At 39.2% G+C, this 15,720-nt stretch overlaps 1 protein-coding gene across 1 annotated transcript in view; it reads left to right on the top strand.

Moving 5' to 3' along the window:
* The window catches only part of Arhgef12 (Rho guanine nucleotide exchange factor 12), a gene marked incomplete in the record, with an annotated part of 157,785 nt that extends 143,247 nt beyond the window's left edge, over positions 1–14,538 (top strand). Inside the window, 11 exon segments of the mRNA XM_008826048.3 lie at positions 337–414; positions 1,690–1,765; positions 2,251–2,418; positions 3,691–3,778; positions 4,383–4,469; positions 4,603–4,682; positions 4,978–5,211; positions 7,138–7,608; positions 8,403–8,713; positions 10,081–10,150; positions 10,682–14,538. Of these exon segments, the coding sequence (XP_008824270.2) occupies positions 337–414; positions 1,690–1,765; positions 2,251–2,418; positions 3,691–3,778; positions 4,383–4,469; positions 4,603–4,682; positions 4,978–5,211; positions 7,138–7,608; positions 8,403–8,713; positions 10,081–10,150; positions 10,682–10,692 (1,674 nt within the window).
* Between the last annotated feature and the right edge of the window lie 1,182 nt (positions 14,539–15,720).

Consider the following 15,720-nt stretch of genomic DNA (forward strand, 5'->3'; position numbering starts at 1 on the left):
ATTGAAGATGTACTTTTTGTTATACAGATTATAGTATCTTCTGAATTTTGCATGTGTACATGATTTACATACTCATAAACCAGGTGGAAGCTACTTAAAGTCCACTGTTTGGAAAGGAGATGGAGAAGGATGGATGATCAGAGAGGAAGTGGAGACTAGGAAAGTGAATATCACCAAAGACAAGGGATGAGGTGTTCTAAGAAAGAGTGGGTTGTCTTGTCTGGTATTGCAGTGAGCTCAGTAAAATGCAGATTCAAAATGTCCATTTGATTTAGAAACAGAGAGGTTATTGATTCCCAAAGCAGTGACCTTGGCTCCATCCTGTTTCATTTTCAGCGCTTAGAAGATTATCAGCGTCGCCTTGATACCTCCAATCTCAAGTTGTCCGAGTACCCAAATGTCGAAGAGCTCAGGGTGAGAGATGGTCTAATCATAATTAAAAACATAAAGTAAAATGTACTAAAGACCTGGCAGGTAATTAACATCTCAGTGGGAATATCCATCACCTGAAGGAGTTCTGTATCATAGATTGTCTTTATGATTTTGTTCTGCTTTTTAAAATGTCTGATCTGTGTCAAGATTACTTTCATCTTTTATTAGACATTTTGTGAAAAACTAACTTTATGTGGCAGGAATTGGTAGAAGAATCAGGCACTATTATTATTTGTATTTTGCTCTATAGTTTTACAGTTTATTACCACAACTTTTCATATCATAAGTAGATACATTTTCCAGGAGCTCTTGAAAAGCATGAAGGTTGAAACCAGTATAGGAATAGCTAATTATTTACTAATTGCTATTTATACCTGGGATTTTGCATTTTAAAGCTTTTCAGGATTTTAATTTGTCTTTTTAAAAAATACCAGCTCACTGGTTGTTTTGGGGGGGGCAGATGTATTTGGTATCTGTTTAAAATAAACATATACATAGTTTATCATGCTAATATATATATCCTTAATTTCCAAAGAATGAGATTTTTCATTAGAGCTGCTAATGCTAATAAATGGTTCTCTTATTAATAAGTTGCTGACAGAGCACATGGGAGTTAGTACTTGAACTTCTCATAATGAATGCTGTTCATTAAAACCTACTTTGTGGAACTGAAGACATAGTTCAGCAGTTAAGAGTATACTTACTTGCTGCTCTTACAGAGGACTAGAGTTTGGTTCCCAGCTCACACCTCTAACTACAGTTTCAGGGGATCTGACACCCTTTTCTGGCCTTTGTGGGCACCTGCACTCACGTACACATACACACATGCATACAATTAAAAATAAAAAAAATAACTCTATAAAGAAACTTGCTCTGAAATGACAGCCTTAGATCTCAGAAGACTTCTACAGATGAACATACACTGCATGCGTCTCTGCATCTAGTTATTGCAGCTGAGGAATGTGTGGGGATGTAGTTGCTATTTGCAATGCCATTTATAAGCTATCCACTTGGAGTGAGATTTGGAAGGTAATACTCATGAGTGTTTTTCTTAAGATGCTTTTTTTTTCCAGAAGATTTTGTGCAAGCTACTTTAGCATGGACTTTATTCAACTTTCAAGACAAGTAGCAATACAATAGTTGAATGTAAACGATGTCTTTTGTAATAAGACTGTTTTGAAAAGATAAGTAAATTATAACCCTATTGATGAAATATTCTTGGAAATAATTTTTGCATAATTCTTTTTACTTTGGCAGAATTTGGATTTAACAAAAAGAAAGATGATTCATGAAGGCCCATTAGTTTGGAAGGTGAATAGAGACAAAACTATTGGTAAGTCTAATGTTGTCTTTTGGTTTTAGAGAAAATGGAGAGAGGAAAGGAAAGGAAAAGTCTTTATGCCAATGGAAAGAATCATTCACAATTCTCAGCAGTGCTGTTTTTCGTATTTGGATATTTATGGGTCTGTTTGTGTTTTTGTTGTTGTTAAGTGTAAAGCACATTGCATATTCATTTAGGAATGTAGTAGAAAAATTTGTCACGATTTGGCCATGTTTCTACCATTTTTGTTTCCTAATGAATCTCTAATAAGGTTTCTGTAAGCTAGCACCTTTCAAGCTCTCTGCAATGTGAGGCTTTTGCTTTTAAGTAAGTCTCAGATTGATATATCAGCAACAAACACTAAAATGAATTATTAAAAAATAAAATTAAAGAACATAAGTCAAGTTTTGAAATTTGCTGGGTATTCCAGAAATAGTTTTCTTTGCCAAATTATTTTAAATTTCTATATTTAACACTGCCTGCATTTTAATTTCTAGATCTATACACATTGCTGCTGGAAGACATCCTTGTACTGTTGCAAAAGCAAGATGATAGACTGGTGTTAAGGTGTCACAGTAAGATTCTGGCATCTACAGCTGATAGCAAACACACATTCAGTCCTGTCATTAAGCTGAGTACAGTGTTGGTTCGACAAGTGGCAACAGGTGAGTATGTCCACTGAAGGATGCTAACAGTAGATTCACTGCAAAGTTGCCTAACATATCCAGTGTTGTTTATGTAGCATAACTGGCATCAGTAGAGTGTTGTTGCTTTTGTATGCTTAAACAAACTAAATGAAATTTTCCTGCTGTTTAGAAAGTGAATTAAAATTTTATGACTCTAAAATTATTGAAGACAGCTAGATGCTCTGAGTGATCTTCTGCATTTGAAAATTTACATGCAGTTAATTTAGCCTTTATTCCATGTTCAAATTAATGATAGATACCAGGAAAAGTAGTAATTTGAGGGGTGATCCCAATGAGCAGGCTGTCATAAGAATGAAATGGTTATTGTCTTTTAATTTGGTGGGGGGAGAGTATAAACTGAAGAGGTAGGTTTTTTTAAATCAATATAAGTTGGAAAATTACAGTTTATACTATATAGTTAATAAAATCTATAAAACTTTTTAATTTCATGATGGCAAAACAAATTTGTGACCTCTTTTCTGCAATATCCTCTGACTATTCTTGACTGTAGAAAAATAGCCATTTAAAATAGATGCAAAAGAGGGATAGCATTCAACTATATGCACGTGCATATTTATACAAGCATTTTTCTCCCCTAGAATTATAGGCTGATAAAAAGGGACATCTCGGGAAACCACATAATAGGCCTTAATACAAATGACAGAATATATGAACTCCAGTGGGGGGGGGCTATGGGAGGGTGCCAAGGGGGCAGGGAGAATAAAGATGATTTTATGTATGAAATAACACAAAAATTCAATTAAAAATTTAAAAACAAAGAGTTGCAAAGTGCTTTCTACTTGGGCAGGACATAACCTTTCTAAGACAGGACTTTTATGGGGCCAATTTTTTTTTTTAGTTTGAGAATTTCATATATGCATGTAATGTGTCTTGATCAAAGCTACTCCCTTTTCCCATATCTCCTATTCCTATGCTATCCCCTCAACTGCTTTTCCCTCCCAACTTCATGTGTTCTTTATTGTTTTAAACCACTGAGTCCAAGTAATTTAGATTTTTCTTTAACATATTAAGTACAGTGGAATTGGTGTTAACTTTTATAAACTTTAGTGAAGTATAATATACACAGTAAGTTGCATAAAATTCAGTTATAAACTTGATGAATTTTTTTTGAACCGGATGTATGTAACCTCTATCTGATTAAAGTGCAGAATATTAATATCTGAATCTGAAAATATATCATGACTTCCTTGATCACAGTGGAAGAGTGAATTTGGTTTTGTTCTTTTCTAGATAACAAAGCTTTATTCGTCATCTCCATGTCAGATAATGGAGCCCAAATTTATGAATTGGTGGCACAGACAGTTTCTGAAAAGAATGTGTATGTATCATATTTAGTTACCTTGCTTTATATTACTGTCCAAAGTATAATGTTTCACAACTTTGTTTTTATTTTATTTTATTTATTTATTTATTTTTTATTTTTATTTTTTGGTCTGTTTGAGTCAGGATCTCCCTGTATCACCAGCTGATCTAGAACTCGCTGTGTAGACCAGACTGGCCTCAGATTCCCAGAGCCTCTATGCCACCACACCCAACTACAGCTTTGTATTTGTAATAGAACTCTGAAACCCTAAAACTATGTAGACATCAAGGATTTCCTCGGTAGTCTTTTAGAAACATTTCTTTAAAATTTTGTTCCTTTTTTAGATTGATGTTTTTATTTTTATTCTGTTTTATTGAACACAAATTTTCTAAAGAAAAATTCTCAGAAGTGCCAAGTGAATGTGTAAATGGGTAATGTGTTCATGTTTGAATTCTCTTCAAAGAATGTTTTAGACTCTCTGTCAGTATGCTGCCAAAATAAAGATATTCTCTGGCAGAGTGGTGTTTTGTTTTGGCTTTATTCTTTCCTTCTGAGTATATTTAAGGGGTGTTTCTTCTTCCTTTTCTTTCTGTGTTCTGGATTTCTCTCACACCTGAAGCTGGCAGGACCTCATCTGTCGAATGGCTGCGTCTGTGAAGGAGCAGTCCACGAAGCCCATTCCTCTCCCACAGTCGCCCCCTTGCGAGTGAGTGCTGCTTTGTGCTATAGCAGGGTTTCCTTTGTGGCTTTGGTCAGAAAGGAATGAGCAATCCTTTCATTTGAATGCAATGATGTTTGGACACATCCTGAAGCTCAGAGGTGATTTCCTTTTTCTACAGAGGAGACAATGATGAAGAAGAACCACCGAAATTAAAAGTGGAGCACCATGGTATTTCAGTCACTGGTCTACAGAGTCCAGGTAAACTGCACAAATAAGTCGAGGGCCTATAGTCTATTAGCTAATAAAGTGAAGAAACTTTGAAACTGGGTTTATGCAGGTGCTGATATTGTCTATGTGTTTTAACACATGCCACTTATGAGCCTTCTGTGTGCCTATGCAACACTGCTCCAAGTGCTCTGAGTTTTACTCACTGGATGATCCTATAGCTTATGTGGTGCTCCCCACTGCCCCCAAGTATTTCCAGAATGTTTCATGTTGAAAATGAAAAGTTTTGTTAAGGTATGTACTCTCCCTTTTCTGTTCCACTGAACAGACAGAGATTTGGGATTAGAATCTCCCTTAATTTCGTCAAAACCTCAGTCTCATTCACTGAGTACCTCTGGGAAATCAGAAGCAGACCATCTCTTCATCACTGAGACACAGTTTGCAAAGGAGCAGCATGTGAATGGGACACTCAAGGAAGGTGGAGGAAATTATCCAGTAACAATCCTAGATCCACACTTGCCTGTCTCAGAGGAGCGGTGGGCATTGGATGCACTGAGGAATTGTAAGTTTTATTCATAACTATGGAAGATACTAAGTACCAGAATTGTATAATGTATTGTACAGCCTAGGAAGAATAAAGAAAAGTATAAGCTATAACTTTTCCTTTAAGAACTTTATGGTATAGTTAAGAAGATGATAGGAACCCTTGCCTCATTTCACTCCACCCCCCATCTTTTAGAGCGAACATTTAGAGCAATAATGTGCAGGTCTGTCAGACTCTATCTGGGTTGGCATCATTAGAGAAAAAAGCACTAGAGAACAAGAGAGATGGGATTATTGTCTTGAAGAATGAGTAAAATTCAAATAGTTGTCTAGAATAGAACCATTTAGAGAAAAATAATGGCCACAAAATATAGGCAGGATATGATGAGGGTATTCAGAGAGCAGTGAGCAGAACAGTTGGCATGTGTCAACAATTAAGTTAAAGGAGTGTAGGAGATAAAGTTAGAAATCCAGAAGATGACCTGTTGAGTCTCAGGAGATGGGTGGGTCTGAGAACAGTTACTCTAGTTTTAGAGAACCATTTGAGGTTTTAAAGCTAGGTATAGTTAATGAAAACACATTAACCTGGCTGAGAGCTGCTCTAGGATTTTGAATGGAAAGAGGCTGGAGGGGTACACCTACTAAATAAACTATTGTAGTACTTTGAACTCAAGACTGAAAGGATTTATACGTGAAAGCATGAAATAAGTCATGAGTTACCAGATACTTAAAACAATTGACTTGTGTAGGTGTGAGGGTAAAAGAAAGGGAATGTCTAGCAACAATTTCAATGCTCTTGTGAGCAGTAAGAGTCAAACAGACCCTACTCCCTTCCTACCTCCCAGTGCTGTGCTTTTTCCTTTTATTATTTGTCAGAGACTGTGAGTTCCCCCTTTTTAAAACATGTCAAGGTTCAGATGTGTGGCAGACCATTCCAGAGGAACTGATAACAGGAAAGTAGAGTTTTAGAGCTGGCATATTAGGGAAAGATTAATGGGGCAGTGGACATGAGGTGGGGCAAAGAGAGGCAGAGAGACCGAGACAGACTTGAGTGAGCTTTAAGATTAGAAACATTCTCAGGAAGGGAATGTCAAGCAGAAAAAGCAGAGGAGGCTCAGAGCTGAACTACTTACCTAAAGAAATATAGGATAGGCCTGCAGTGGAAGCGAGGAGTTGATGGTTTAAAGTTCTCATTTTCTGCTGAATTGACAAATTTAGTGATTATCTGGTGGTCTGATTGGCATGGTCCTAGAGATGTCATTGTGTGAGTGGCCTCAACAGAAGTTTAACCCCAAAGTTAAATTGGGCCTTACTTTTAACAACCTAAAGAAGCTGTGCCACTAATAAGATAATTTTTAAGAACTAATAAATGCTTTCTTTGAAATTATATATACTACTACCAAATCATTGGAGTTAAAGTTCATTACACTGTTTTATTGCCTTCGCCATGTAGGAAGATTCTTTGAGTTATTATAAATGATAAAATTAATGTTCTACGTATCCAATAAAATGAGACAAAAATAATGCCTATACATATAAAGTCTACTCTTGGAAAGAAAAACATAATGTTTAGCTTTGCTGGCCTTTTAATGGCCTTAGGTACTCTTGGGGGGTGTTTGTCCATTATATAGAAAACAAAGTAGGGCCTGGTGCTGGTATATTTAGGACTTGTTAAAAGGAGTGCCCCCCCCCCCCAATTTGGGATGCTTAACTCTGGTCAGGTAAAATTTAATGTTAAATGTTCTCTAGAAGGCTGAACTTTAAATTTCATTTTTTTTCAAGACAAACAGGTTATATAAGGTGAATGTTCTGGCTTTATGTTATTAGATGGTCTTGGTTTTAGAGGTGGCTGGTAACTCAGCTCACTGATTGCACCTGCAGTCTGAGGCTGTGGTTCTGAGTGTGCTTTTCTTTTTTGTTCTCTTTTCCTGCCCTAAATCTTTAGTGGGTTTGTTGAAGCAATTGCTTGTACAACAGTTAAGTCTGACTGAAAAGAATGCTCAAGAAGACTGGCAGTCCTTCTCAAGATATGGGCCAGCCTCTGAAGAGGTACAGGCAGACAGTGGCATCCAGAACTCTGAAAACATTAGGGCTTACCGTGCTGGTGAAGGACAGATGCCCTTTAAAACTGGAACTGGTGACATTGCAACTTGTTACAGTCCACGGACTTCAACTGAATCTTGTACTGCACAGGATTCAGTGATACTGGCATCCCAAGACAGCCAGGCAAGTAACATTTTAGTAATGGACCACATGATCCTGACCCCAGAGATGCCTACCACAGAGCCAGAAGGGGGTCTGGATGACAGTGGAGAGCACTTTTTTGATGCCCGTGAAGCACATAGTGATGATAATCCATCAGAAGGTGATGGAGCAGTTACAAAGGAAGAGAAGGATGTTAATTTTCGCATCTCAGGCAAGTGTCTTTCACATTTCCACTTTGATCATTAACTGTCTTATATGCTGCAATGGATATTGTTTCAGTGTCTAAGCGTTATGTGTATGGGGGGGTATTATTCTTTCATACAATAAACAGCTATTGAATCTACTTTCCGCCAGACTTCATCACAGGGGCTGGGAGATTGAACAGTGACTAGAATGCAGAAACGCCACTGTTCTTGGGAAACTTAAGTGCCAGTAAGGAAAGAGTAATGGTAAATAAGAAAACAAATGAATAAACCTCAGATGGTAAGAAGCATTAGAAGAAAAGTAAGTCCAGCTACAGCCAGGCAGAGAGTAATGAGAGCAGACACGGTGATCAGGCTAAGCAGCATCCTAAGTGAAGTATAGAGAAAGGCCACGTGGACACCTGGGAACAGTATTCCAGCTGCAAGCATGTGGTGAAGCTGTGAGCCCAGAGAAAGCTTTTGTAGTTAGGGAACACGGGGAGGGGGAGAAAATGACAGAGGAGACCAGGTAAGGATATTTGGCAAGAGAAGTAATAGATCATCATATAAGGACTTTGTAGTTTATAGCTTTAAACTCTAAAATTCTGATTAGTATAAAGCTACTCAAAAATTACCATGAAACTTTGCCAAGGTTGGCTTTAATCTGAAGTGAGAAAATTCTGATGGGCTTAAAATTAAATAGAGAGTTCATAACTCCCTGCATTGTAGTAGTTTTTCAAGTTGTTCAGTGACCCTGTCTCTGTTTTTCTGGTTTCTTGATGGCAATGCTGATATCATCAAATTGTCCTGTCTCCATCAATAGGAAACTGTTTGATCCTTGATGGCTATGATGCAGTGCAGGAGAGCTCCACAGACGAGGAGGTTGCGTCCTCATTCACTCTGCAGCCTGTGCCAGGCATCCCCTCTGTGGACTCTACTCACCAACAACATTCTCCCCAGAATTCTCATTCTGATGGTGCAGTTTCACCATTCACCCCAGAATACCTGGGTCAGCGACGCTGGAGAGCTATGGACGATGCTTGTTTTGAGATCCAGAGTCTCTCTTGTACAGATTCACAAAGCCAAATCATGGAGTACATTCATAAGATAGAGGCTGACCTCGAACACTTAAAGGTACCTCACACTTCAGCCTCCATGGTCCTTGATTCTAAGAACACATTTAGCAGAGTACAAATATGGAGGGACTGAACACTGATGTCCACACACTGGTCCAGGTTCTGCTTCTCTATATTTTCTTTGACCGTTATTCATGACTAACTAGGCCTGGATAAGAACCTGGTATTGACACTGTTTATCTTTCAACAAATCAGAAGACCGGAAATATTGTAACTCTAGCTAGTCATGTATTTGTGTGAATTTCTAAGGTTTTTTTTGTTTGTTTGTTTGTTTTTTTTTGCGAGGAGGGGGGTTGTTTGTATTTTTGTTTTGTTTTTGTTTTTGTTTTTTGGTCTTTTTTGAGACAGGGTCTCCCTTGTAGCCCCAGCTGTCCTGGAACTCAGTATGTAGACCAGGCTGGTCTTGAACTCACAGAGATCTACCTGCCTCTGCCTCCCAAGTGCTGGGATTAAAGGCATGTCGCCACCACAGAATTTATAAGTTTTAAGAACTTAGCAGCGCTTGAGGCAGTTGGCTGGCCTCCATCATGTCAGGGGACATGAAGTGAGCTGGGTGGGGTTACATGATTGTGAGTCCAGGCAAGAAATTCCATGATTTGCTGTAGCCTATTATCTGTGACTCATGAGGTAGTGCTGGTAGCTTCCCAGGAGTGGTGGCAGGTTGAAATTGGCTCCAGTGGCACCTGTAGTCCAAAAACATGGGCATGAATGGAGGTTTTGGGCATGGTGGCGCACGCCTTTAATCCCAGCACTCAGGTGGATCTCTGTGAGTTCAAGGCCAGCCTGGTCTACATAGTTCCAGGACAGCTGGGGCTACAGGGAAATCCTGTCTCAAAAAGACCAAAAAAAAAAGGTCACTTTCTCAAAACTGATGTATGTAGCAGTTTCTTTAAGGGCTCTATTAAAGTTGGCCCTCTGTAGACACAGCTGCTAGAGCCCCCAGACTTTCATCATTTAGTTAGGAGACTAAGACTCATCTCACTTAGTTTTTCTTTTAGCTTCACATAATTCATTTGATTTTCCATAGTATTATCCTGTGATTAATGAGACAGACGATCTAAAAGGGCACTGTAGTTCATCTGTTACATGGTGTGGGGCCATTCAGGGTGACTTCTGGCATGGAAAGATCACCTTTATAGGTTTTCCTAGTCTTTTACATGGGGAAATTTTAAGTCATTCATTCAAAAGAGAAATGGGGAAAATACGTTTGCTGTTCTTCCTCTGTAACAACATCTTTAATCATCAGTGTTAATGTTGAAAATTTGGGAGTGGTACCTGTAATACAAAATGCCTTTGTTTCTATTTTCAACAATTTTTGTTTTATTTTTCTTGTGCTGTCCACATGAACAATCTTTTATTTTACAGAAGGTGGAGGAAAGTTACACCCTTCTTTGCCAAAGGCTGGCTGGCTCAGCCCTCCCTGACAAGCTCTCAGGTATGTGAAATGGTGGCCTCATCCTGCCTGAACAGTACACCCAATAAGTGATTATCATTCAGTGTGGAAACCTTCAGTGATTCCATTTCTTTCCTGTCTTTAAAAACTTCTTGTTTCTAAACATTATATATCAAGCCAAAACTCTTGTTTGCTGACTCTGCTGTCCTTTTCTCAGAAGAGCTGTGGTTGTCAGTTCCGACGCCAGTTCCTCTTCACCTTTTCCAAAGCTGAAGGCAGGGTGGAGGGAGGCCTGGTAAATCATAAATTCGGTAGGACATGTGCTGGTGCTGCTGCAACTCCCCAGTGAAGACAATGTGCCCAAGATACTACCTGCCTCTTGTTACTGAGCCAGTGTCTCCCTGGCTGCAACTAAGCCTGCACTCAGTGCAGTAGCTCACACTCATTTGCTTATGTACTTTGAGGTGACACCTTCAGATTAGAAACAAATAAGACCATGTCTGTAGGTTTCATAGGTTTTGGTGATGTTAATTTGTTCTTAATTGGGTTTCCAAATATCTTCATTCTTCTTAGATAAAAGCTAGAGCCCAGCGTCCTGGAGGTGACTGCAGGTTGTTGGATTTGAGTGTCAGCCTTGTATCAACCACATCCTGGCTCCAGTGCGGATGCAGAGTGTGACAGAGGATCTGCCTGGAAGCACCTGGGCTCAGCCATGCCCCAGGGCCCCAAAACGGGACTAGTTCTTCAGTCTGGCAGCTGTACAAGTCTGTCAGTGAGGGAATGTCTGTTCTCTCACTCTCCTCTCCTCACTATCAGAAATGCATTTTGATTCAGAAAATAAACCAAATGTATAGAGCTTTGGGTGTAGGATATAAAATTGTACTTAGGCATAAGAAAAAGAAAATCAGATGTATTTATTTGACTTCATTCCGTATTTGAAAGCACATTTTAATTTTTACTTTGCTTTGTTTCAGTTGAGTAGGTGAGCATTTTAGCTCTTTGTATTTAGTATACCCAAGAATAATTTGCACCTGAAGCCAAGGTCAGGTGGAGGATGAGGAAGAAGTTGGTGTAGAGGCAATGCAGAAGAGGAAGGGAAGAGTGCCTGGCTTCCACTAACCTGCAGCCCCTGTCTTTCTGGCCAGTGGTCTGAGGATTACCTTAGAGGTGCCCTGTGACCCTTGTGCAGAAGACATGAGTTGTGTGCTGCCCAGGTGGTCAGAGCAAGTGGACTTCCTCCTATCCCAAGGCAAGCACCTCTTCTGTGTAACTGGGTTCCACCCCAATTAACAGGAATCATCATATACTAAATAGCAGGCACTTGAAAATGGGTGTGTTTCCTTCTGTTGTCTTTTCTGTTGATAGTTGGGATTTAGGAGAGAGGAAAACAAATTTTTATTTTCTTGACTATAAATCTGTTATTCTTAGTATTGTTTTATTTGTATAATTATACATTAGACTGGCACTTGTATAAAATCATCCCTGCGATGGAGCAGGAAGTAAGAATAAACAAATGGAAATGCTTTGGTGGGGGGAGGTTGCTAAGGAGGGGTGGGTTAGGGTGGGAGGAGTCTGGAAAGGTTGTCTAAACTGAATCACTACTGAGTTGAACCATGGCTGTCATTAGTCACGGGTACTGCTGATTATAAGGCCAGTAAAATATTAGTACCTGGAGGTTTGACTCTAATTTTTTGCACTGATGGTGCCAAAGGGCTCTTTGAGTCACAAGGAGAGCTGAGGGTGGGCAGAGGAAGATGTAGAAGAGAGCTGCTCACATCACTCCAGAGTGCTTCCTCTGACCTCATGGCCTCAGCCTGTGAGCACAGCACTAGGACTGGCCTTGGGAACAGCAGAGATGTGTGGATAACTACCAAGGTGTTGATGACTGCTGCTTAGGGGTGGATAGCACCTAGAGAGGGCAAGCGAGGCGGAACTGTGACCCGAGAATTTGTCAGTTCTGTTGGCTTTGGGGGGTTTTCTTTGTGCATTAGGTAAACATGCTTTTGGAGTATTTTGTAAAAAAAAAAAAAAAAAATAGTAATCATTTGTCAAATCTAAATTCTGTTAATAAACAAGGAGTTCCCTATTACATCTTTTAGTAGGGCCCCTGTACTCTGGGGGCAGTCAGAATGTAATTCTCCCCTGTAGTGCCCCTCACACATGAAGCTTTTCCTCACCACAATGGTCAGGATTCCCAGCTGCTTTTATGAATACCACTACAACTTAACAAGCTCTTCTCTTCTATTTGGGTCCAGATTCCTGTTTCTGCCTTTTCAAAACTCCTCTATGTTCTTAGGTAGATCAACTTGGGGTCTTTGTACCTCATCTATAAATTGGAGTTATATTTTGAGTGAAAAGCCAAGTAAATTTAACTCAGAATGGGCTTTAAAATTTTTGAAGTAGAATCTAATATATAAGTGAAGTTTGGAATTTGGAACTTTCTGTATCTCTTAGGAGAAGCAAGTAGAAACCAAATGGTTCATCGTGTTGCTGGAAGTGAACAGTCTCTCCCAATAGAAATCAAAGGGTTTATCCCTCTAGCCACATGACACTACAGCTTTCCAATAACTCACCAGGAGAAAAGTGAGTCAGTAGTACTCTCCTCCTAGCTCCAACACTACAGGTCATTCCATAGCTCTCTAGCACTCAAGCAGTTCCACAGTTCACAGGTCCGGAAAGCTTTGGTTTCTCTATTAGCTCAGCCAGAACTTTGTTCTCAGTAATTATTTGCTTTTCTTTTCCTGCAGCTTAACCTCTTTTTGGAACTGTAACAGGGCTAAGTGGAAAATTATCTTGACTATAGCTCTAGTACTCCCAAATATAAATGCATATCTACATTTTCTGATGAAACTTCAGGATGAAGTTAATTTTGAGAAAAAAAATCCCACCTTTTTTAAGAGTTCTTTTTTGAGCTTACCAGCCTTACTTCTTAGCTTTACCCTCCCCTTCCGGCCTCCTGTGCCTTCCATTTCACTTTGGCCACTATAATCACATTCACTTGACCTTCAATTTATGTCATCCTTTCAGGGTAGTGAAATTAGCTGTTCCTCATCCTGAAATGAGATTGGTCATCATCATAGCAGTTTTCTCAAAGTTGAGTGACTAGAAGGAACAGTCTCGTGTACTAAAAGGTACAAGGCAAGGGGAGCAGAACAACCTCTGCAGAGCCAGAAAGCCATGTGAGCTGTGGATGCAACCTATGACACTGCTCTCGTGTGCGAGTCTAATGGCTCTCATGTTATTAAGTGGCGGATTTCATCTAGCATGTCTCCCCTTTTCAGAGAAAAGACAGCCAAATCAACAACCCCTCAAAGTGCTATCATTTAAAATGATGATCATCACCCCAGCCGTATATTTTGTATACTATAAATCTGCTAACTTGGACTGCTGGAGTTATGTTGGCTTTTGAAACCTAAATCGTAGCTATTTATTGTATTGCATGGGAGCTATATTTCATGAGGGTTTTTTCCCCCACATCGTTTTCCTCCCAGACTTCTAATGGCTGCTAGTAAGAATAAATCCCTTTTAGAAATGTTTTACTTCTTTGTCTTTGAAGAAGGGGAGAGGATAAACCTGCCTTTTAGAAGCAAAAGAAAATAATCCTGCCTATGAGCTGTCTTTAACTCTTATGTCTTCTCCTTGACATGGGTAAGTGGCATGGTGCCTGGCACCTGCACTCCCCCTGGAAGCCTCCCGCAGTTGGTGTGGAATATTGTTTAGAGCTACCTGAGCTTTGCTCAGTATTTCTTCCCTATATGCCACAGAGGACACCATAGGCTCTTAAAATACACAGCAAGATCTTATGGAAGTTTCTGTGGCCTCATTTTTTTCCCTCTAGGAGAAAAATTTTGGTTTTATTTTTCTGATTCTTCCACCCCTATTCAGCATAATCTCTAAAATTGTTCTTTTTTCAAGGCCGGAGTTCCTGTTGTTTTGTCACTTTGCCTTCCCCACTAGTACTGAGGTTTTGGATATAAATTGATAGGGAAAAAAGTAAACCTAGAAAAAGACCCTCCCCACCGTTTCCAGGTGCCAACCACAAAGCAGACATACTACAGCAATGGTAACCGTAATGTGCACACTGCTGGTTATTTTTAATAAGCCTCTTCCTACTAGAGCATTTTATTTTCCTCATCCGCCATACAATCATGTACTCTATAACAGAAATTGCTTAAAAGAAATCTGGAACTATCTTTTAAAAAACCTTAATAATAATCATGTATTTTTACTGATCACATTTTGAAATGCCTAAAAGACTTTATTGTTCTAATTATCCAGATGTACCTTTGTAAAATAGCTCTTTTATGAATTAGGTGATAAGGCTGTATGTTTCTGGAACAAAATATTGGTCATCTAAAAACTTTCTGTTTTCTGGGGTCTGGGAAAATAGAAAATAAGAGTTCAAATATTAAATAAGCTTAAAGAACCAAGTATGTGCCTTTTTATTTGTATACATTCTTATTAATTTGTCCTATACAAGTAGTTTGTTTTTTGAGGTAGGGTCTCTTTGTCTCTGGCTGGTCTTGAAACTCCCTATGTAGCTGAGGCTGGCCTTGAACTCCTGGTTCTTCCTGCCTATACCTCCCAAGTGCTGGTTTTCAGGCATTCTAAGATACATTCGGCTTTAAAAGCCACTAATAAAAAGCATAACAAAAATGCTCAGCATTTGGTAGTGTATTTTAGTAAAGCCTTTAGAAATTAGGAATACAAAGTTAACTGTACTCTTAGCTCTCTTAGCACTTGGCCTGTTTTATCTCTGTTCATAAACGTGTGTTTGGTAGAACAGATAACTCTCATACCATTCCCACTCGGTCTTAGCTACCCTTTTTCTAAAAGCACCAGAGTAAATAAGATTCTGTTTGCATATAAGCAGTTACTTGTCCTTTTTTACTTCCTTTTTCATGCCAAATGATTATTTTACCAAATGTTTAATGTTGACTTCAGAAGTAAGAGGTCCGTAGACGGCTGTGGTATACCATAGGCTCTGGCTTCAATCCCCAGTATCTCCAGAAGGAAAGGAATAGTGTCTAATATATAATCAAGGATTGAGATTTCATAAAATTACCAGTTTCCCTGATTCTTGAAGGGCATTCATTCTTCAGGGAGCCTGGCCAAGCTTGCATTTCAGGGGCAGCAGTGAGGAGAGCTGCGACTTCGTGCATTTGGGTGCTGCTGCTTTGATCCATGCCAAGCCCCTAGCAGCTTTACCTGCCAATGTTTCTTGTCACCAGTGCAGAGGTCAACAAGAGGAAAGAGGAAAATAATTCCTTAGTGGTTTTAGAGAAATAATTGTTGACTCCCTTAAAGAGCCTTGAACACCCAAGAAATACATGGGCCACCCAGAGCCACCAGCATTCAGTTCCACCTCCTCAGCCTTATCAAGTGATCTTGGCTTCCTTCTCAGTTTCCATATGAGATATGGAATCAAAAAAATAACAATTTATCATATATTTACAGAAAATTCACCCTTAGGTAACACAAACTATGTAAAAATCATTAAATTTTTACATAGTTCTCTTTCTGGTGAAAAGACAGAAAATCACCAGATTTCATTTGAATACCTTAACTCCCCTTTTTAGGACAAGAGCTTACTCAGCATTTTGAGACTCAGT

Source organism: Nannospalax galili, unplaced genomic scaffold (genome assembly GCF_000622305.1).
Source record: "Nannospalax galili isolate Female #2095 unplaced genomic scaffold, S.galili_v1.0 scaffold229, whole genome shotgun sequence".
In the NCBI taxonomy this organism is placed as follows: Eukaryota; Metazoa; Chordata; class Mammalia; order Rodentia; family Spalacidae; genus Nannospalax; species Nannospalax galili.